The sequence below is a fragment of the Rhineura floridana genome, chromosome 9, assembly GCF_030035675.1.
Source record: "Rhineura floridana isolate rRhiFlo1 chromosome 9, rRhiFlo1.hap2, whole genome shotgun sequence".
NCBI classification, from domain to species: domain Eukaryota; kingdom Metazoa; phylum Chordata; class Lepidosauria; order Squamata; family Rhineuridae; genus Rhineura; species Rhineura floridana.
The window spans coordinates 3,107,341-3,131,126 of record NC_084488.1 but is presented as its reverse complement, the minus strand read 5'-3'; the positions used below and the strand labels follow the sequence as shown (position 1 = coordinate 3,131,126).

Genomic DNA, 23,786 nt, shown 5'->3' with positions numbered 1-23,786 from the left:
ACAGACAGAGAGATTATGCACAGTGATGTGTTACATGTGAATTGTAAAGCTTGGCTACAATCAGGATTAGATTAACCAGTATTCTAAACTAGATGAAGAATTAGTGGTGACTCTTCCTGCTGTAGTTTAATTGTTCAAGTGAGCCCAAGCGTGGACAATGTATCTATTATTTTATGTTAACTTTAGCTCAACACATAATGGCTGTTCAGCCATCACAAAGCTACAGAACAGCAACCACATTTTCAAATGGAAATAATTTTTTGGAAAATGCCGCATCTTGGACATTCCACATGTTTATTCAGATTATTTTTACCACACCTACCTCACACTAAGGCAGTTTAACTATTCAAATAAACATAGCACTATGCCTGTCAAACCAAAACCACAACAAAACAAGTCCTGTTACAACTGTACTAGCTATTTCCCCATGAAAGTATCTCATCAGTGCCAGTAATACCAAGGTTTGTTTTTTTTTACCTTGAAGATACATCTCTTCTCCTTCTGCAAACATTTGCTTGCACTTGACACATCGTGCACAAGTTGGGTGATAGTGTTTTTCTCCTGCCTGTTGAGTGATAAAAGACAATGAAGAGAAAGATAGTTGAAGTCAGACTACTAATTCCAGATCACTTAGTAGTTGAGATAGGGTGGGGGTGAGGCTTGCTTTACAAAAAAAAATTACCTTTCATGTTAAGAAAGCAAAAGTGGTTAATCCACCACATGGATATACTTTTAAAACACATCTTATACAAGTCAAAAGCCTGGAAAGAAGGTAGAATCACTAGCCAGTCTCTGCTAGATCACCTAGGCCTTGCTAGGGTTCTTCCAAAAAATGCTGGATTAGATGGAACTTAGTCTGATTTAACTGGACACTTCTTACATTCTAATATGGAATTTTAAAAAATAAGCAGTGAAAGTCTAAAGTCTGACTGCTGCCGGTCATCCAAAACAACCACATGGCATTGGCAAGAGCACCTTAACAGAACTACGGGCAATGACAGAGGCAAAAATGTAACAAGATCTTTATTTCTACTGAGATTTGATTACCACCTTTCAGCCACATCACACCCATTTATTGTCTCATTCCTGCTAACACAAAAGACATAGGCCTGTTGTCATGGCAAGGGTGTGGGCAGGTCAGTTTTTGCACCAGGCAGCAACTTAGAATTCATAGAATAGTAGAGTTGGAAGGGGCCTATAAGGCCATCAAGTCCAACCCCCTCCTCCATGCAGGAATCCAAATTAAAGGATACCCGACAGGTGGCTGTCCAGCTGCTTCTTGAATGCCTCCAGTGTTGGAGGACCCACCACCTCCGTTGTTCGTTCCATTGTTGTACCGCTCTTAACAGTCTGGAAGTTTTTCATGATGTTCAATTGAAATCTGGCTTCCTGTAACTTGAGCCCATTATTCTGTGTCCTGCACTCTGGAATGATCAGGAGGAGATCATTGCCCTCCCCTGTGTGGCAGCCTTTCAAGTACTTGAAGAATGCTGTCATATCTCCACTCAGACTTCTCATCTCAAGGGTATACATGCCCAATTTTTTCAGTCTCTCCTCATAGGGCTTTGTTTCCAGTCCCCTGATCATCCTCATTGCCCTCCTCTGAATCGGTTCCAGTTTGTTTGCATCCTTCTTGAAGTGCGTTGTCCAGAACTGGATGCAGTACTCAACTTGAGGGTTCTTACACATTCTTCATGGTGTATTAATAGACAGCCAACCACTAATCAAGTTTAGTCCTCAAGAGCAGACTTTGGTGAAAGCAACTTTCATGCTGCCAGGCAAGCTTTCTGTCATTCAATGGTAGGTTCCTCACAGGTTTGATGAAGTCTTTGTATTTGGGATCCCAGAGTTGATCATATGGGGCCATGTTGCATAGGAGGAGCCCAGACAGCCATCAAGATATGATATGATTCAGCAAGATCCAACTTTTATAGAGATTGTCCCAAACCCCTAAGGGAAGCAAACTTCTTCTGGTCCCAGCATGGTAAATACTGCTGCTATGGTGATGGCAAATGGGAACTGTCATGCACACATGCCACTAGCCTGGCACTTTGTGCAGTATCCCAGGACTCAACTTCCCACCCAGGGCAATTGATCCTGGCAAAATATCTCCCCTTGTCAGGGCTAAGTACTCCAACAACAATCCTGCAAGGTAGGGAGATCGCAACCACCCCTTAAACTGGTTAACCACTCTGAGTCAAGGGGAAAACCCAGAGCCCAGAAATAACCCTGCCAGACATTCCAAAAGACAAGAGCCAGAAGGACACTCTTTCTCCTGGAGCCTCAGGCAAACCCAAATACATGGTAGTCTGTATCAGTGGCCAAGGTACCAGATTCAGAGCCAATTTCCCCCTGCAATGAACACACACTGGTAAAATAAGAAGTAGCTTTAAAGAATAAAATATAAGTGCACAATTAATAGCAGCAAAATGGTTCCTTAAAACCCACACCCAAAAGGGACAGGGAAAATACAGACAGAGAGTTCAGTTCCAAAACAAAACAAGAAAACTAATTAACCTATTTTCTACTTACAGAAGAGGCAGTTGTTGTAAAGTCCCACATCTCCTCAGAGATGCACAGCTCAGGTAGTATATGGAACCCACACAGGTACCCACCTATAGGCAAGATGGATCCCAGGGGAACAAATTTCACTCCCATACTTATGGGGAGGAGAGCCTGGCTGGGAGTCCAGAGTCTGTGAGTTCAAATCCCCGCTTGCGTCTCCTGGGTATCAAGGGCTGGCTAAAGATCACCCCACAGCGAGTGGCTCAGGGGTTACGTGCCCTGCCACCTGTGCAGCCGTGGGCAAGCTGCATAGTCCCAAGGAGCCCAGTTGTCCCCCAGCTGGCAGTTGCGGACCAGGAAGGGGCTGGCTTGTGCAGCTGTGGCAAGCTGACCAGGCCCTAGGCAGCTGGGGAGGACTAGCCTCAGAGGGAGGCAATGGGAAACCCCCTCTGAATACCGCTTACCATGAAATCCCTATTGATAGGGTCGCCATAAGTCAGGATCAACTTGAAAGCAGTCCATTTCCATTTCAACAGTCCAGAACTAATTAGCCAATCAGGGGGCTTTCTCATGATGGATGTAACTTTGGCTCCTGCCTGACCAACAATAATTCATTCTTTTCAACTTGTACAACCCGAGGATGTGGACAGGATCCTTGGAGAGATGAGGCCTACCACATGTCTGCTAGACCCTTGCCCTTCCTGACTTATTAAAAGTGCCAGAGGGGGCCTGGCCGAGTGGGTGAAGGGAGTGGTCAATGCCTCCCTACCACAAGGCAGAGTTCCAATGTGCCTAAAGAAGGCAGTTGTAAGGCCTTTGCTGAAAAAGCCCTCCCTGGACCCCTCTATTATGGATAATTATTGGCCAGTGTCTAATATTCCATTTCTGGGCAAGGTAATAGTGTGTGTGGTGGCCTCCCAGCTCCAGGGATTCCTGGATGAAATGGAGTATCTGGACCCATTTCAGTCTGGTTTCAGGCCTGGTTGTGGGATGGAGACAGTTTTGGTGGATGACCTACACACTCGACGGGGAGTGTGTCCCTGTTGGTTCTGTTGGACCTCTCAGCAGCTTTCGATATGATCGACCATGGTATCCTTCTGGGCCGCCTTGCTGGGATGGGACTTGGGGGCACCGTTTTACGATGGCTCCATTCCTTCCTGGAGGGGCGAACCCAGAAGGTGGTGCTGGGGGATTCCTGTTCAACCCCCTGGCCGTTGGCCTGTGGGGTCCCTCAGGGCTCAGTTTTGTCCCCCATGCTATTTAATATCTACATGGAACCTCTGGGAGAGGTTGTCCAGAGGTTTGAGGTTCGGTACCATCAGTATGCAGATGACACCCAACTCTATTTCTCCTTTCCACCTAATTCCAAGGAAACTGTCTCAGTTCTAAACCAGTGTCTGATAGCAGTGGTGGACTGGATGAGGGTGAACAAGCTGAAGCTTAATCCAGACAAGACAGAGGTGCTCCTAGTCAGTCGAAAGGCAGATCAGGGAACAGGGATTCAGCCTACACTCCCCCTGAAGATGCAGGTTCGCAGTTTGGGTGTGCTCCTGGACTCAGCCTTAAACCTGGAAGCCCAGGTTTCTGCGGTGGCCAGGAGTGCATTTGCACAGTTAAGACTAGTGCACCAACTGCGCCCATTCCTGGAGTTGTCTGATCTGGCCACGGTGACACATGCCTTAGTTACATCCCGCTTAGACTACTGTAACGCGCTCTACGTGGGGCTGCCTCTGAAGACTGTTCGGAAACTTCAGCAGGTGCAACGAGCTGCAGCCAGAATGTTAACGGGCTGGTTACAGCGATCATACAACTCCCCTGCTGCAACAGCTCCACTGGCTGCCAGTCTGTTTCTGGACACAATTCAAAGTGCTGGTTATGACCTATAAAGCCCTATATGGCTTAGGTCCAGGCTATCTGTCAGACCGTATCTTCCTGTATGAACCTCCCCGAGCCCTGAGATCTTCAGGAGAGACCCTTCTCGCAATCCTAACACCTTCACAAGTGCGACTGGTGGGGACACAAGATAGGGCCTTTTCGGTGGCTGCCCCTAGGCTCTGGAACTCCCTCCCTAAGGAGGCAAGAATGGCCTCCTCTGTGCAGTCCTTCCACCGACAGCTAAAGACTTTTTTCTTCCGACAGGCCTTTGGAACTGAAGGCTTTAAGGGTAGCGATTGAAGAGGGTGCTGTATATTATTGTTTTACTTGTATGCTCTTAAACTGGGTTGCAGTATTTTAAGTGTATGTCTAATTGGTTTTAACATCTTAATAGTTTAATTCTGTTTCAATGCTGATTTTTATATGTTTATATGTTTTATATGTTTATATGTTCTTAATGATATGTATTTACTTTTATCTGGAAGCCGCCTTGAGTTCCAGTTTGGAAAAAGGGCATGGTATAAAGATGATGATGATGTAATACTTCTTCTAGTCTTTGCATCTAACTGGCATGCCCGCCCACCATTCCCAGGCCAGGCTGACCTTGGGTACCAGGCTCTCAAGAGATAAGCAGGTATTCCTACTCAGGCCTCCTAATTAGCTGCAGCTGAGAAATGAAACTGCCAAAATCTTTGCTGTCACACAGAGGCCTCATTTCTGGACAAGATAAAATCCCACAATTCTTTGCACAAGAGCGATATTACATTCAAGCATTTTTGACAGGAATGTATCTCTCTCCTTGTTCCAGTGCCTGACATGGTGCTATACAAAACCATCGTCCTGCTTGCCACAACCAGAGAACTCAGGTAAGTGGAGTGGGCTTGGAGGCTTGGTGAGAGGAAAGAGGCTCATAAGAATGAGGGAGGGAGCTTGGTGCTCATGGAGTGGGTGGTGGTGAGAGCTTTTTAATCTGAAATTGGATTGGCTCAGAAATGCTTCCATTTTTGTTGAAATAACATGGCCTGGCCGCCACTGTGCCATAAACTTCAATAGACCTACCTATCTTAGAGTAGGATCTGTCAAACCTGTTCTTTGTAAAGCACCATGTGCATAGATGTTGGTATGTAAATAATAAAATTAACGTATGATTGAACTGAATAAGTATCTTTCCCCATTTACCATCTCTTCCCTTTGTTCTCTTCCAGTGCCAGACTCTACACTGTAAGCTTCTCAGGACAGGGATCTGTCATATTGTTGCTTTTTAAAGCACCATAAACACTGATGGCACTATACAAATCATAACCACAAAGCAACCTACAACTGTACAACAACTGTGTTACAAGTACAAAACAATAACTAAAAGAGCTCGGAGAACAGATAAGTAGGGGAACCCAGCTGCAGCTTACAGATCATTGTAAAGAACTCCCAAGCCCAGGGTAATTGATCCTGGCCAGGCACAACCCATGCCTCCCTTATCAGGGCTGAGTTAAACCAACATCAACCCTGTAAGGTAGGTAGACTGCCACCACCTCTTAAACCTGGACCTACTCTGGGCCAAGGGGAAACACAAAGTGCCAGAAATAGACCTGCCAAGGATTCCAAAAGACAAGAGCCAAAGATGGACTCCTTGTCTTGGAGCCTTAAGGCAAAATACCCAATTATACAGTAGTCTGTGGCTAAATGGCCAAGGTTCAGATTCAGAGATTCAGAGCCAAATTCCCCCTGCAATGAACACACACTGGTAAATAAGAGGGTGCTTTATTAGAATAAAATATAAGTGCAAAAATATAGTAGCAAAATGATTCCTTAAACCAAACACCTCAAGTGTTAGGTAAAATACAAAAATACAGAGAGTTCAAGTCACAAGAGAAAATAACAAATCTGTCTAGCCTATTCTATACTCACACATTACAGGAAGACAGGCAGAGTAACTTCATGGTTCCACATCTCCCCAGAGATGTATAGCCTGGGTAGCAGATGGAACCCCGACATCAAGTAGCACCAAGGTACATTGCAAAACAAAGACCCAGAATCTTAATTCTACTTTTATGGGAAAAAGCCCAGCAACAGCCAGGAATTAATTCGCTAATCAGATGGCTTTCTGATGATGAAATTTTCCAGAGCTTCTGTGCCTAATGATCGTGAGCTTTTCCAACCTTCCCAGGCCTGTAGCCTTGAGGTACCAGTCTCAAGCTGACAAGCAGGTGTTCTTACTCACTGCCTAATTAATTGGATTCAGCTGTGGGAACTGACATTCTCATAGCATTCTAGAGGCCCTAATTCAGGCAAGTTGTTCCCCCCTCAATTCCTTGCCACAAAACCATTTTAGTTAACACCCTTAATCAATAGGGTTGCAAAGCTCAGGGCCTGAGACTGATCCTGTATCTTTAGGAGAAGAGAAAGTCAGCCAAGTGCAGGTGTTCTTGAAACTCTGTAATGGGAAAACCCACAAGGTGGAATTCTCCCTCCCCCCTGCCACACCTTTTAAAGATACAGAAGACCTCTTGGAGGCCAGGCCCGCCCTCCAAGAGTGTCTGGAGCTGGCCTGCAACCACTTGTTCAAGGACCTTGCCCAGGAATGGAACATTTGCCACCAGCCTATAGTTATTAAGGTTTTCTGGGTCCAGGGAGGGTCTCTTCAGGAGTGGTCTCACTACTGCCTCTTTCAGGTGGCCAGGGACCACCCCCTCTCGCAGAGAGGCATTAATCACTTCCCTGGCCCAGCAGGCTGTTCCATCCCTGCTAGCTTTTATTACCCAAGAAAGGCAAGGATCCACAGAAGTGGTTGCACAAACCTGTCCAAGCAACTTGTCAACGTCCTGAAGCTGTACCAACTGAAACTCACCCAAGAAATCAGGACAAGGCTGTGCTCTGGATACCTCGCTTGATTCACCTGCTATAACACTGGAGTCTAAGTCCTGGCAGATGCTAAAGATTTTATCCTGGAAGTGCCTAGCCAATTTATTACAGCGGGCCTCAGATGGTTCTACCATGTCCCTGGGGCCAGAGTGTAATAGCCCCCGGACAATTCTGAAGAGCTCCGCTGGGTGGCAAATTGATGATTTGATAGTGGCAGCAAAATATTGTTTTTTGTTGTCCTCACTGCCCCTAAATACAGCTTACCATAGCCACTTACCAGTGTATAATTGCATCCACCAGGAGTTCGTCTCCATCTGCACTCAAGCTGTCTCCGATATTGTTTCATCGCTCTCAGCTCTGTGGTATACCATGGAGCCATACAAGCTCTACATAGGAGAGGGTGCTCAGGAGCAATCATGTCAACCGCCCGGGTCATTTCTATATTCCACAGTTCAACCATGGTTTCAACAGGAGCACCAGCCCTATCAGTCGGAAAACTCCCCAGAGCCCTTTGGAAAACATCCAGATCCATTAGTCTCTGGGGGTGGACCAACTTAATAGGAACCCCACCCTTGCAGAGGGGAAAAGCTACTGTAAGTCTAAACTTCAGATGGATTTAAATTAGTCAAATCTATGACACTTGTTACGAGATCACCTCTGGTCCACTGCATTGCTAGATGCCATTCCACCTATGAAACTGTAGACAACCTGCATTTTCAGTCCTTTCAGCGAAGCATTCAAATCACTTTAGAATAGGCATTTGAACACATTGATCCTATAAGTCTTGAAGTGTGAATAAATAACATTTCAGTTTTTGTAACTCACAAATCAGTGAGTTCAGTTCTCAGAGTACTTTTTCTTAGCAAATAGCCGTTATGTGCAGAGAGTTGCCTTACCTCCAGAACTCTTCCTGTGATGTACTTTTCACAGTTGTCACATCTTATTCCAAATTTAGCATGATAGTCCATTTCACAGTATGGAACACCATCTCTGGAAGAAAAAAACACCACTCCAATGCATCATTTCAACTATAACTGTCAAAACGTATCATTGGAGCATTTCATATTTTTACAATGAACATATAAATAGGGGGGTCCTAGCAGTTTCCTAAGTGTGACCCAGCTGATAATAAACCAAATATTTATTGACACCATGTCACCAGAGACTACAAATGAAATTAACTGCCTATTTTTAAATGCGACTTAACTATTCTGAACACTCACAACACATTATTATGTACTGTGAATGAATTAAATAACCTACTGGAAGACAGTCGTATTGTTGTGAGAATAGTAAAGTAACTTTATTGTGTCCTTCAAATGCATTAATGCCCTGTTCTAAGTGGCCCAATACTTAAAATGTAAGCATTTGTTTGTGACGTTGCAGCTTGTAGCATCCCAGTCTTTTCAAATGGAGTAGGGCCACCCAGCATGGATGCAAATAACAGAAAAAGGTTTTGAAATCCACAAGACAGGAATATGGCACTCAGATGATCTTTTGGGCTTCTCCAGAGGGCGGCCAAAGAATCAATGATTCTTTGAAAGTCAAAAGTAAAAGAGCTGTAGTAATTTTGTAGGGGAGGCCCTGTTGCTTCCACCTGGTTGAAATTGACTTGTGACAGGGCCTTCTTGGTGGTGGTTCCTCATTTGTGGAATGCCTTCCCTGGTGAAGTGTGTCTCCCTCACTACTGATTTCCAGAAGATATTTAAAGACATTCCTGTTTACCCAGGAGTTTGATGGGTGATAGATATTGGCCATGGCAACCTTGAAATTAATAACTGTAAGGATATGTGGTTGTTTTTAAGTGTTCTTAAATGGCTCTTATTTTTTTAATGTTTTAGATGCTTTAAATTGTTTTAAATATGTTTTGCTTTATTTTAAATTGTATTGTTTTAAGGTTTTGATCCAGACTCCTTTGGGAGGAAGGGCAGGATAAAAATTTAATAAATAAATAAATTTTAGCTCCTGCCTCCTGGGCGAGACCATCTTAATATATTTCCCATCCCAGACAGGGTTACCAAGCCCCATTATTGCATCCTTCATCAGGTAATGAAATTGACAAAGAATTTATTGATGGCTCTTCCAACCACAAATACTCTTCCTCAATGTGAGCAGGTGCCAGTGCACTGAGATTTCTCTGTAGATAAATGCACATAACATGAATAATTTCAAGAAGAAATTGTAGTGTCGGGGCAGGGGCTAAAAGCGGAGCCCTTCTCCACAGTCAGCACATAAATGCCCTACACACAAGTAATGTGCAAACTAGGACGAGTGATACACCAAGAGTATCCCCACTCTATACATTTGCCGGCTGGAACACCTTGCAAAGGCAACAGCAATTCAATGTATCGGTGCAATTTCATCCTCCAGTTCTAAATGCCACATGTTAAAAAGGGCATTGATGAACTAGAACATGTCCAGAGAAGGGCAAACAGGATGATAAGGCGTCAATGGGGAATGGTTAGAGCTGGGTATGTTTACCCTGGAAAAGGGAAGATTACAGGGAAACATGAGAGCTATCTTCAGATAGCTGAAAGGCGATCATTCAGAAGGTGCAGCAGGCTTGGTCTGTTGCTCCAGAGGGCAGGACTAGACCTAATATGTGGAAATTGCAGGGAAGCAGATTTCACTTAAACCTTAGGAGAAACACCCTAACAGTATGAGATGTTCAACAGTAGAACAGACTGCTTAGGAGATGGTGGACTCTTTTTTGCTGGAGTTACTTAAGCAGAGGCTGGTCAGTTACCTGTCAGGTATGCTGTAGATGTATCCTGCATTGTAGATCCCACATTGTACAGGGGTTGGACTACATCACTGACAAGGTCCCTTATTCCAATTCTATGATCCTCATGTTGGTACTGCACTGATTACTTAAAATACAAAGAGTTGTACTAAGGTAGGATCTGATGCCTCATTCAGTCAAGTCTTGATGATACAAACTAGATCAGCCTCTTCATCATGTTCTGGATTTATTAATAACTGACCTAGCATTTACCGGCAGCAGCTGCAAGGTGGGTGGGAAGCTAACATGGCATTGATGGCTGGAGCTGGCTTCCCCATTCAGTTGTGATTAGGCAAGCCAGAACATGCAGGAAGAGTGTGTGCACTGTGATGTCTGCATAACTCTCTAGAATAGGGTAAAGCATTCAAATAAGTCACACAATTATGGGAAGCCCAAGACATGTTACAAGAGAGACAGATGGAATGCATTAGATTTAATGTGTACTAGGCTTGTCTCAGTGTTACAAGTGCTTCATATTAAACATTTTAAAATCTAAAAAAAGAATTCCACAGACTTTTTGTCTAATCTAGCCTATGAATCCCATATCAAAACATGCTAAGCGAACACATTTTGAGAACATAGCGCTTAAAAAGTCTTAGGAGAAGATGGATTCATTCTATCCAACATACTTGCTGATATATTCAGCATTCAGAAGTTTGCCACATATCTTGCACTTAAAACAGGTCAAGTGCCAATGCTTGTCCAAAGCTACCAAAGACTGTCCATTTTTAATTTCAGAGCCACAGTCCCCACAATCTGTAAAAAAAGAAAGAAGCACAAAAAGGACTTTAATATGTAAATAATATAATTAAGCATAATTGAAGAGGCTATATAAAAGCAAAGGCATCTCCTGGGTTTTGTGTATGTACTCAGGACAAAAAGCCATGGGCAACTTTCAGAATAACACTAAATAATGGGGCACATTTCAGCCATGAAGGAAACACTTACTAGGAAAATATTCACTAATAGGCAAAAAACCTTGCGGTTTAAGAATGTACCTATTTGGTAACATGTGACTCTGAGCATATGGTGAGTGGTGGCAACACCTGCCATCTCCAAAGATGGAAAATTACATTTTTACTGGGGGGGAAAGGGGAGATAAGAACCACATTTGCCACCCTAAGATCTTTGGACAAAAAGTAATAAACAAACATTTTGCACAAATATTTGAATCACTGATAGAAGATGAAAGTTCTGTGACCCCAGAAATCAGCTTAGTCCCGTTTAGCTGTCAATTTCTTTGTTAAAAAAAAAACCATAATGCTGACACTAATATTCACAAATATTCAAAATTTAACAGAAATTCAAATTTTGCCACAAAAATTATTAAGTTGAATTGTTAAAATTTGAGACACCTCTAGAGATTGCTTTAATCTCAGCAGGTCATATACAGAATCTCATAGATTGTAAAATACTGTTGCATGACATCAGACACCACTGCATGCCAACAGTTACATTTTGACAAAGGCTAAACACCATTACATGCCAGCTGTCACATATAGTCAAGTAACAAGTGCCAAATATTAACTACTGAAATCAAATCCATGGATATTAAATAGAGAAATCAAGTATTTGGGGAATATTAAAATGTTCAGAGTACATTCATGGAATAAATTAACATCAGACTGGAGATCGCAAAAGTGAATTTTCAGGAGATATTTGGGGAGCAAAATTTAAAAAGCCCAAACATAATAAATTAAAAGAACATGCGACTTACTTCGGAGGACTGGAAAATTGCTATTGCTACCAGTCGGTGGCAGAGAACATTTTTGACAGACACAGTCTTTGCCATTGAAAGTTACACGATCCCCAGGAGGAAAAGGCTGTCTGCAGCAAAAGAAATTAAATGTATTAGAAAACAAGGATCCTTGCAATCTTTCGAGTACATCTCTTTTTATAAATGGGACTCATTTATTTGTTTTCAGTTTATTTATCATTCATTCTCAGCTAGCAAATTTGACCAGCAAATTGAAAGCTCAGGTCTTAAGTGGCACCACTGCAGGAGAATGTTAAATTCCCTTTGGAAAGGAACTGAGGCACTCCAAAATCTTGTTCTCAAAATACACAATGAGCTTTTGGAGCATAACTCTTTTTTTCTGTTATATGAAATTGAACTCAAGTAAACCTATTTAGGACTTGCTGTACAAGCCTTATCCTGACATTTTATTATAACTATATGCAAGAGCCACAATGTAGTTCAACCTTGGTTGCCATTGCTTCTTCTCCACAGCAAACCCTCCTGTCCTCATCCTTCACACTGCAATGATAGGCCTCTGCTTGTTCCTTCACTCTCATCCTACTACAGCTGCTCTCTCCTCTCCTTTCATGGCTCAAACTATCATCAAAGTGTCTTTCTACAAACATACTAAAGTATCCCTGTTACATATTCTAGTCACTTTCTAGGAAAACCAGCAACTTCATGCAACTCAAAAACCCAACTTAGACTTTCTCATCACAACAGTAGAGTGTGCAAGACAGGTGAAGGTATCATATAGGAATCTCATTGCCACAAGTAGAAAAGTGTTTTTTAGTTAGAGAGGTCTACTCATGTCAGGAAAGTCATGTAGCCAATCTAATAAATAATGCACATAGAAACTCTGTTTAAAATGTGCTGACTAATACAAGTGTGTGTTGAAATATTAACCAAAACATGAATTGATAATAGCCATCTTGGATTCCAGTGACAAAACCAACACTGTCTGAACCAAGCAGATCAATCATGTGTCCATCATCATAGTCCCATTTGATTCAACATGGCTGTACTGGTCATTATTAGATAACCAACAGGTTTCTAAATTGCTACATAGTCTATTTTGTCCTGGATTAACTCAGCACGAAAACTTCCAGTGGAAAATTCTGGTACAAGATTCGTTCATAAGCAAACATTACAACAGAACCCATCGCATCTTTGATCCCAGTGAAGCACAGAAATCTCTAAAATGTATCATATTTCTTGAAGTTAGTTTGCAGTCAACAATTAGCCAAAGTACCTCCTAGAAGTGTACCCCAAGAAAGCCATACAAAATAAATAAATGGTAGACGTTATTAAGCATGACACCATTTGCAAGATTTTAAAAAATCGTGCGTGTTATTGAGACCTGTCAGAAAAGATATTTATGTAAAAAAAGTGTTTGCCTAAAGGTCCTCGAATGAGAACTTCCATTGGGCTACAACTACCTGCTGGAGTGAGGATGCTGGTTACTTGCAAATATTTCCAGATGTGCTTGGGTCTCAGTGATCCCAAATGCCAGATTAGTAAATTTTGTGCAAAAACTTTACAGTACAACACCCAATCAGAAGTTATAACTATGTTGCCCTGAAATTGTTTTACATCGCATGATGATATACTCAGATGTGCAAGCAGCAGAGGGCAAAATCCTACAATTGATACAGGTGAAGTATCATCAGAAACAAACTGGTTAAAAATTACCCAACTCAGCAGGTATTGTCCTATATCCCTGGTAGCCCTGCTGATATCTGTTGAACAACCTGTACTGTAGAGAGGTGGTTTCAATGACTTCTTACATTTAGTCATCACCAGAATGGCTTTGAAGGTTCATGTTATATGTCTTTCATGGTTCTTTTTCTTCATGTCACATTGATGCTTCTTAGATCTATTTGCGTGATATAACTGGCAAGCCTAATGCAACATGTTTGCATTAGCTTCTTCTCCTGTGGTTGCAGATAAAATCCAGAGATACAGTGCCTTGCAAAAGTAATCAGACCCCTGACAAATGCTCTCATATTACTGAATTACAAATGGTACATTGTAATTTCTCTCTGTATATTTTATTTTGAACCACTGAAACTCAAAATTAATTATGGTAAGGTGACATTGGTTTTATGTTGGGAAATGTTTGTAAGAAACAAATAACTGAAACATGTTGCTTGCATAAGTATTTAACCCCTGTGCTGTGGAAGCTCCCAGCTTACACAGATGAAAGAAATTGCCCTATTGAGGACACAGTTACCTTACCATTGGCCTCTACCTGTGAATCATTAAAGTTGCTGTCACATTGTCAGGATAAAACCCCCACTGTTGAAGGATCATTGGTCAGGCTGTGGATCTGAAGAAAAATGAAGACCAAAGAGCATTCTACACAAAGCTCTATGTGTGGCGCAAACCTAGCAATTTCCATGTCTCAAGACACATCATCCCTACAGTGAACTATGGTGGTGGCATTCATTCATAGGCAATCACTCATGGCCGAGTAAGATTGTCTTCCAAGATAAGGTCTTTAACAGTGGGTCCGTAAGTGACTGTGGAGGCCAATTCTGGATCCACACAGCCTCCCACAGTGAGGACATAGATTTCCAGATGGATTTGCTTGGAAGACGCCTGTATGTGAATTTGTTTTATGTGGGGAGTTCAGCGCACGACTATCAACACACAATCTTGACAGAAAAAGGCTTTGATCCAATGGCATGGGATACCACGACAATTGGAAGTCTTTTATCTGCTGCAGTCTCCATCCGCCTTCACAGCCCTTGTAACATACACATTGTTATCCTCTGCCTGTTCTGCCATTGAGGACTTTCTTGGATCGTTCTTTGTCTGGTTCCTCTCCCTTGACCTTACCGCCATGGGTGACCTTGCTAGGAGTACGTAACTCCTGACAGCATCGCTCACAGGATTCACTGGAACACGCAAGCCCACTCACCACTACAAGGTGACGATCCAGCAAGGGGGCGGGTGGCAGCATCATGCTGTTGGCATGCTTCTCATCAGCAGGGATTGGGCATCTTGTTAAAATTGAAGGAAGAATGGATGGAGCAAAATACAGGGAAATACTGCAAGCGAATCTGTCCACTAAAAACACTGAAGCTTGGGAGGAAATTCACTTTTCAGCAGACCAATGATCCCAAGCACAAAGCCAAAGCAACATTGGAGTGGCTCGCGAACAAAAAGATAAATGTCCTACAGTGGCTCAGTCAAAGTAGAGCATTCTACAGAAGTGAGAGTGTAATACACATGCATAGATTAGGAAAAGGGTACAAAATAATTTCCAATTTGTAATTCAGTAATATGAGAACATTGGTCAGAGGTCTGATTACTTTTGCAAGGCACTGTATATTCAAGTACATCTCTGTATAGACTCTCATTTTGTGCACAACTTTCAACATCTAAGTCATCTAAAGGAGCCTATCAGTGGGCAGCCTGCTCATCATTCTAAGTCACTCTATCCCTTCATGGCATCTGCAACTTTCAACCCTTTATTATCCTTTTAGCATAAACCTAAGTTTCATGCATCCAAAACTCTTTTCTGAATGGCAGATGAACAGTTTTCTCAACATTTATAGACATTTATAACTGCTTGTACAGCTTTATCAGTTGTCACATTTCAGAATACAAAGAGTTGAATATCCCATGTTTCTTTGGTGGTGAAGTTAATTAGTTGTCTTGTAGTAAGTCTGACATTCTTCATTTGTTTCATTGTAATCAAAGGATATCTACCATCCACATCTTGTGCTAAATATATTTCAAGTATATTGTTCAGACAATACTATTTTCAATGCAAAACTAGCATCTAGTACATCAGTTACCTGTTGTCAAACTCAGGAAAAATATTAATATATTCCTGTGCAATCTCTACGTGCAAATGGGAACAAGAGTTGCTTTGACTGTTTGTCTTACATACACCCAGAATGGTAACAGGTCGCATCAGTTGTTACATCTTCAACAGTCATTTGGCAACACAACACTTCATTCTCCTCTGCAAGTGTATGTACTGCATTAGCCAACTCAAATTAGAGTGATAATATTAGAGCATTTGTCAGAATACGCCCATATTAACTGGACTGCTGGAGCAGACAATCTGCCTGATGTCCTAATGCTTTCTTCACTTGACATTACTGGTAGGCTTTCAATTTCATTGTCTACTTTGTGTGATTTTCTTAACAGTCTCTCAATATGCCCCTTATGTATAAAAGAACTCAAGTTCTTAAGTGACATCCAAATGGAATCTCATCTCCAGTGCACAGCCCTAAGGGTTTCACAGGATTCCATTGCAAAGTTTGCTTCCATGCAAGTCTCCTGTCATGTGCTGAGATAAAGAGAAACAGAGCAAAACTGAAGTAGCAATTTTGCAAACTTTGGGGATATCAACTTCTTATTTACACCCTCCTTTTCTACATTAAGTGCCCAGCAATATACGGTAAACTAGAAAACTTCATAAATATATATTTATAAAAACATATATATTTATCTAATGATGAACAATTATACATTTGAAACAGCCATGGTTGAATACCATACAGCTATGATGATACAAATGTTACGATTTGTTCATACAAAGTAGGTTTTGTCACTGATTTCATTTTCTGTCCTTGTTGGGGCTGAAATATAAAACGAAATGTGAATACGAAACAGCATTTTGGATATGGCATTGACATGCATCACTTGCCAGAATGGTACCATGACTTTTCTGACACAGATAGGCACCTCTAACTGAAACAACTGGGGAAATGAAATCCCTACAAAGTCAAAATCTGGAAGCTTTATTGGTCAGTCTATAGTTACCCTACTGTAGGGCACTAGAATTAAGCATTCCCACCTGTAGCGTTTTTCAGTTTTAATCCGACCCAAGCAATGTAAAAGAAGTTCATTAAAAGTAGTACTGGCGAATGAGACACATCAATCAACAGAGGTAAAACAGGACTGGCAATTATTTTGAAAATGAAACATGTTGAAATATTACATGAAATATATTTTCCCAATAACAGTAGTTATTCTGCCCAACACTTGATTATGCCATATATTATTTATTTATTTAATTTATGTCCCTCCCTTCCTACCAGAAGGAGTCCAGGGCAGCAAACAAAACACTAAAAACACTCTAAAACATCTTAAAAACAAACTTTAAAATATAGTAAAACAAAACATCTTTACAAACATATTAAAAAGCAATTCCAACACAGAAGCAGACGGGGATAAGGTCTCTAATTAAAAAGCTTGTTGAAAGAGAGGTCTTCAGTAGGTGCTGAAAAGATAACAGAGATGGTGCCTGTCTTATATTTAAGGGGAGGGAATTCCAAAGGGTAGGTACCACTACACTAAAGGTCTGCTTCCTATGTTGTGTGGAACGGACCTCCTGATAAGATGGTATCTACAAGAGGCCCTCACCTGCAGTGATCGACTTGGCATATAGGAGGCAAGACAATCTTTCAGGTACCTTGGTCCCAAGCTGTATAGGGCTGTATATTATTATTATTAGCTGCATTAAATTCTACAGCACAGTACAAAGAATTAAAACACTGATCCTTGACAAAATGGATTTTGAGTTATGGGAAGAACTACACACTAGTAAGTAAGTAAGTTTATTACGGTCAATGACCAAAAAGATATATCAGACAGACAGACAGACATAGGTATTACAAAACAGGGTTAACTATACAGTAGCCACTAAAAGTATGCATATACAAGATATTTAGGCAGATGCTGCAAGGTGCGGCGGTCCCTGACTTATAAGTACTTTGCGTAAGTCAATCGCTGCAGTAAAAAAAAGTGCGACCTTATATGTAATACGAGAATCTGTGTCTGCAAAAAAATAATGCACATAGGAAGTTATGTCCCTACCCGGCAAATTCTGAAGAAAAGGGGTAATAAATCGTCTGCGGAGATCATTATAAAATATACATTCTAGTAAAACATGGTTTGCGGTCTCAATAGCCCCTGTATCGCATGGGCAATAACGTTCAGCAAGGGGAGTTTTACGGTACCTTCCCTCTAAGAGAGCAGATGGAAGAACATTGTATTTGGCCAGTGCAAATGCCTCTCTGAGCCTAGGAGTATGGAGAGAGATTAAATACTGCGCCGGGGAGAAAGGCTTTAAAAGTGGATTAAAAACAAAATTATAGTCGATAAGAGATAAAAGGTGTTGGAATTCCACATCAAAGATTATCTGCGTAATATCCGCCAGAGCCTTAGATGGTCCGGAGGCTAAAATATTTGGGGGAGAGAAGCCTAGAAGAGCAAGTTTAAGAAATAGAGATTTCTTCCATTTTGATTGGTAAAAGTCCAGCAACACAAGTGGGGCCAATCCAACTGGGGCAAAGACCAATTTGAGCCAATACCTAAATGTGAGAATCCATATGAGAGCCTCGATAGTTGGAAGGCCAGCCTCAAGGCGTAGTTTCACATTGGAAACACAGGAAGGGGTGCCAAAGATGCTCCTAAGAAACTTAGATTGTACAGTTTCTAAGGGAGTATAGGTACCATAGGTACTTGTCTGGGCACCATATAGCAATTGTGAAATCACTTTAGCGGCGAACACTTGTAGCGCAGATGGTACATATTGGCCACCATTCATATAGATGGACAGAAGAGCCTTGGTAGTCCTCTTAGCAATCGCACTAGCATTCTCTGCCTGCCAGTTCCAAAGTCCAGAAGAGTGAAGGGTAATTCCCAAATACCTGTACGATGAAACTTGTTCGATGGGAGTGCCATTTACATGCCATCGATGTTGCAGTCTCTTCCTAGTGAAGACTACAACCTTGGATTTGCTGCGATTTATCACCAGCAGATCCTTGGTGCAATAAATAGAAAGAGCTTTCAGTAAGCGGCGGAGGCCAGTGCTTGACAGCAATAGAAGGACCGTATCATCAGCATACAGTAATATCGAAAGGGATCTATTTGCTAAGGTGGGGTGATGCGTAGGGCTTTGCATCAGGCTTTTGATTAGGGAATTTATGTAAAGGTTGAAAAGAGTTGGAACCAAGATGCAGCCCTGTTTGACTCCCTTAAGACTGGGGATAGGTTTAAAACTACACACTAGTTCTTCTCGGCAAACATGTATTCCCAAGCCCACCAAATTCTCCCATATATATGTCACCCACAGGTTGTTTGCCCTCAACCAGGCTGATATCCGGAGCCTGGATGGGGGAAAATGGCTGAGGGCATTTGTAGAAGAAAAATCAGTGGATGAGTTTAGGGTTTTCATGCCTACTTACTTCCTCTGCAACCCCAAACACACACAAATCACTGCAAAATAATAATGCGCCCAGGAATCCGTTTGTAACATAAATGTAACCTAATAGACACAACAAACAGAATAAGGAACAATGGACAGAAGAGGAAAACATGCAGATTCAGCAGTCAGGTATAGTAACATTGCTGATCATCACACTGAACGGACATGGAGGCAATCTATTCTGGGCCCAGTGGCAGATCATCCCAGTCACGCTGATGAAGGGGGCCTAGCTTTCCCATCACTTTCGGCAGGTCCCTTCTGGGAGAACAAGAACTGTGACAAAGCATAGCTGCATCCAGCACTTTTTGTGGAAAGATAAGAGTATAACGTTGTAAAAAAATAAGATAATAAAATGTATGAAACCTCTTTGCTGAACTGATTTTTCCTTTATTAAATTCTAGCCCTAACAAAACAACAATTTATATTTGGAACAAGGTTTCTAGGCATTCCTCTCAAAACACATATATGCAGACTACATACACAAGGATGCTCAGGGGGCATCAAATCTCATACATTTATGGTGAATTTGGGGGCTTTATCATGGGGCCAGACTTTCTAGATAGACTAAGCTTTGAAAAGCACAACACAGAAGGCTCTCATGTGGTCTCAGGCAACAAACATGCAGCCATTCCACATACTTGGTATGACCCACTACATATGGGATACCTCTAGAGACCATGATGGACATACACAGATACTTCCTGCACAAGTATGCAGCATTTTGTTACACTAGCCTCTCCACATAAGCAGCAAGGCCTACAATATCAAGGAAGACCCCACGGATGCTAGGAGCCACAGGAGTGGGATGAAGGACATCTGGAACTTTGAACAATTTCTGGGACAAAAAACCCAGTAGATGTCAGGATGGAAAATTTGGTGAACCGAGTAATTTCTGAAGTTGAACTAGGTCACTTCTCACCATCTCATTTTTAAAAATAAAGCCACACTTAAATGTTTCAGTGAGATAAACTTACCTGCAAACTACACACACAAAACAATTTGGATGATAGGTTTTCCCCAGTGCTGAAACCACTTCTCCCTCAATAAACTGATCACAGCTGAAGCACCGTGTGCCATAGAGTCGTTGATAGTCCAAAGTACAGATATAGTCTCCTTGTCTTACAAAAAATCCTCCTTGAGCCAAGTCACATCCACATGCTGTAGGCAAAACACAACAGAAAGTATGACAAAAGTAACTCCATCTTTATGAAGGCAAAGCATCATGGCCAGCAACAACAGCTTTACTTAATGACAGAGATTTGGTAACTACTGTCGTCTTCAGGCTCTTTTGGTCTACTCCTTCTATTACCATGACCAGATGGTCTTGGAATGAAAAAAAGGGGAGGGATAATAATGGATCACTACTGAACTTGCAGGAACATGTTTGGAGTCATACTGACTCCCCCACCACAAACCAGTTGGGGCTGAGGGCTCTGCATGAATAGTGTCCTCAAGCTGCCCAGGACCAGTTGCCAGCAGAGAGCAGTGCGTAGAACCTGTTACTTGCTTCCATTCAGCCTACCACAAGCCCCCTCAATGGCTTTATAAGCCATACCATCCCACCCAGCCCCCTTCATGAAATCTAGATAGCCACCACTGCAATCTCTTTGCATTAGCCAGGTGCTTCCTGGAGAGACCTTGCTTCAGCTGGAATTTCCTAGCTGGAGAAGAGGGGCTGCAAAACCTTCTTCCTGGAACCAGCTCCATAGATCTAGCCAGCATGGAAGGAACCTTAGGAACAAAAAAATGGTAACTGACACTTATGCTGAGGTTTGGATAAGGAAAGAAACACCAGGAGAAACTCCTCCTGTTTTCCTTTCCTCAAAGCTTTGGATATGCAAGAGCCTGTTGGAGGCTGCTTCAAAACATTGTCCTCAGAGGACCTAGGGGTCCTCGCTCCCAGGAACCCGGGGTTTCTGTTCATTCTCATACAGAAAAGAATGCCCCTTCTCATATGGCACCTGATACAGCATGAGAGAAACACACACACAGCCTGAGAGAGAGAGAGAAAGAGAGAGAGAGAGACCCAGCTATGCTTGACTCCTTCCCTTCTCTCCCTGCTTGGGTACCTTCACTCTCCTTGAGATAGCCTTTCACCTCCATGTACTTTTAAAGGCTACAGTTGATCCATTCTCCCTTAAGATGGAGGGAAATGGCAGGGCAAGGGCAGAGGTCTCATGGCTGCCAGGGGAGTCAATCACAGGTGCAACTGTAAAGTTAATAAAGCAGTGGCCATTCAATCCAACAATGTGTATCTTGTTTCTCATGCTGGGTTTGGGCACAAATGCAGACCGCTCCACCAGCTGTGAGTGACCCTGATTTGCTGCCGAACTGGATGAGAAAAGAACAGAAAAATGTCACACTTTGCTAAATTAGTTGCAAAATCCACTGAATTATTTTGAGGTGAAAATGGCTCATTTTTACATGAGGCCAAGAGATCTGTACTGTTTAAAAATATAGTGTAACCCACTGTAAACGAATAATGTTGATATACAACATATTTTGTCCACCAAAATAAAGAAATTCTGGTGCACACTGCTAAAAAATTAGAAACACTGACAGGGTATACACTTCCAATAGACCCACTGGCTATCCTTTTTGGATACAGTATATTAAAGACCATGTTCCAATAGATGATAAAGAACTGATTATCAGTTTAATAACTGCTTGTATTATACAGCCACAAGAGTGACTGTATACTATAACCAGCATGGATTTTTCACATTCCGCAATTTGAAATTGAAAATACCCCCCATGCCATTTTGAAGCTTTCCATAAGCTCATTTCAAAACAAAACCTTACAAAACTTATACTGCAGAACTCAGAAACACTTGCTTAACAACCCTCTAAGTTTTCATGGCGATACACAAAACAGTCAGAGAGAATTGAGAGTTCAAAGTGTAAAAAGAGAGAGAGAAAAAAACAGACGTCTGCTGGACTTTTTTCTGTAAGAGTTCTCATAATTTGTTGAAATTCATTAAAACTCAGCCATGTTCACAGAGTACCTGTAATCCTATTACTGACCTTGCCCCATACTCTGACCTTCATCTTCTGCAGTTTAAAAGTTTAAAAAATGCCTGGCTGATTTTTATTTAAGAAATTTAGCATTGGAGGCACATATTACCAAATTCTTCCAAGCTACACAGGAAGTGGATTGGACTGTGAAAGACAACAAATTATGTTTGCAGTTTTACAAATTTGTAGGGCAGTACAATATCTCAGAGAGGAGGTCATGTCTCCTGCTTCCCTGGTGCATTCACCTGCTTTTTCCAATTTCCCTGCTTTTTAAAGTTTGATAGAAATATCTGTTGGCTATAAGTACATTCTTAAACTGCAAGGGTTTTTTGCCTATTAGTGAATAATCATATGTTATAGTTGGGGAAAAAATAAGGAGCCCTTAACTTGAAGACTGGATAATCAGAGTGTGGGACATAGCAAATATGATCAAAGTGACTTATTTAATTAAAAATCACAGCAGGCAGGCAATCTTACGATCATTTTATAGAGAAATTGAGTGCATTTATAAAGTACTGGTGTAATAAAGTACAAGAAAATGGAAATCCATACATTTTATTAGGTATATTGGAAGGGTGGTATATAAATGTCATAAATAAATAAATAAATATGCATCCTGTATAATTACATAGAGACTTAATGTAATCACGAAAACAATATATACTGTAAATTTCCATTATTATACTTATTTTATTCTCTCAGATTATTGTATATTGTATATATGTGAAAAATGAATAAAACTACAATATAACTAAAGGTGTTTCCCTACTATGGATTTTAACAACTGACATGTTTTGATATTTGTTTAAAGACCATACCTGCTTTGCCTTTTCAAGCTGGTAAACTGCCAATAAGATATAAAAGATTCCACTGTTTCACTTTGTTGAAACCTTCATTGCATGAGAAAGCATTCTCCATACCAGCACTCCAATTGTGAAATGCCCTCCCCTCACAGATTTGGTTGACGCCAACCCTAATGGGTATTAGATGTTTGTAAAGACATATTTATTCACTGAGGCATTTGGTTAGCTGAGTGGAGATGTTCTGTCGTTCCCACAGCACTGTGATATACTCTGATTTATTGTTGTTGCGGCTTGTAAATGATTTTGTTTTATTATGTATGATATAGTTTTATATTGTAGCCCATTCTGGGATTGATTTTAAATGAAGACCATGTTATAGATCACTTAATAAACCATCCACTAGTTGGTGTCCTGCAAACGGCACCATTTCCTTGTGTAATCTGAAACACCCGCCTTACTTTACACTATGTTCTCATGCAGGCTCTCTCAGATTACACACACAGTAGCTTTTAGTGAATTTATTTATAGACAAGCAAGTAGAGTTGATCTGGTACATACCAACACTTTGTTATTAACTCACACATGATTTAGCTCTTTCTTTCTTTCTTTCTTTCTTTCTTTCTTTCTTGTTAACTATAGAATAGTTAGTTTCCAACCTTTGAATTTTCTCAATTTGAGTTGGTTTGGATGATAAGCTGTCAGCCAACTTGTCTAAAAATAACTGCACATGCATGTGGTTTACTCATGTGAGCAGTGTAGCATAAGAACTATGAACTTACAGAAGATCACAGCTCCCTTCCAGGTTGGGGTGGGGGAATCTAAACTCTGATTTTTCTTTCTACAAGACAGACCTGATCTTGCATTTTTGACAGCTCCATTACACTGTCCATGCTATTAGACCATGTACCTTTTACACATAAGAATTCTCACTCTGGGTAAATACTGTACCTGTCTTCCTCCCACCCCTAGACAGGACTA

At 41.4% G+C, this 23,786-nt stretch overlaps 1 protein-coding gene across 8 annotated transcripts in view; it reads right to left on the bottom strand.

The window, feature by feature from the left end:
* The window catches only part of ABLIM2 (actin binding LIM protein family member 2), a 128,851-nt gene that overhangs the window by 78,393 nt on the left and 26,672 nt on the right, over window positions 1-23,786 (bottom strand). For 7 of the 8 annotated variants that reach the window (XM_061585003.1, XM_061585011.1, XM_061585004.1 and 4 more), the window contains exons 3-7: window positions 19,965-20,148; window positions 11,739-11,848; window positions 10,651-10,777; window positions 8,136-8,229; window positions 478-565 (exon numbers count right to left, since the gene is read on the bottom strand). In XM_061585003.1, the coding sequence (XP_061440987.1) occupies window positions 478-565; window positions 8,136-8,229; window positions 10,651-10,777; window positions 11,739-11,848; window positions 19,965-20,148 (603 nt within the window). Of the gene's footprint in view, window positions 1-477; window positions 566-8,135; window positions 8,230-10,650; window positions 10,778-11,738; window positions 11,849-19,964; window positions 20,149-21,059; window positions 21,322-23,786 lie in introns of all 8 variants that reach the window. The other variant, XM_061585006.1, reaches the window with a different exon arrangement.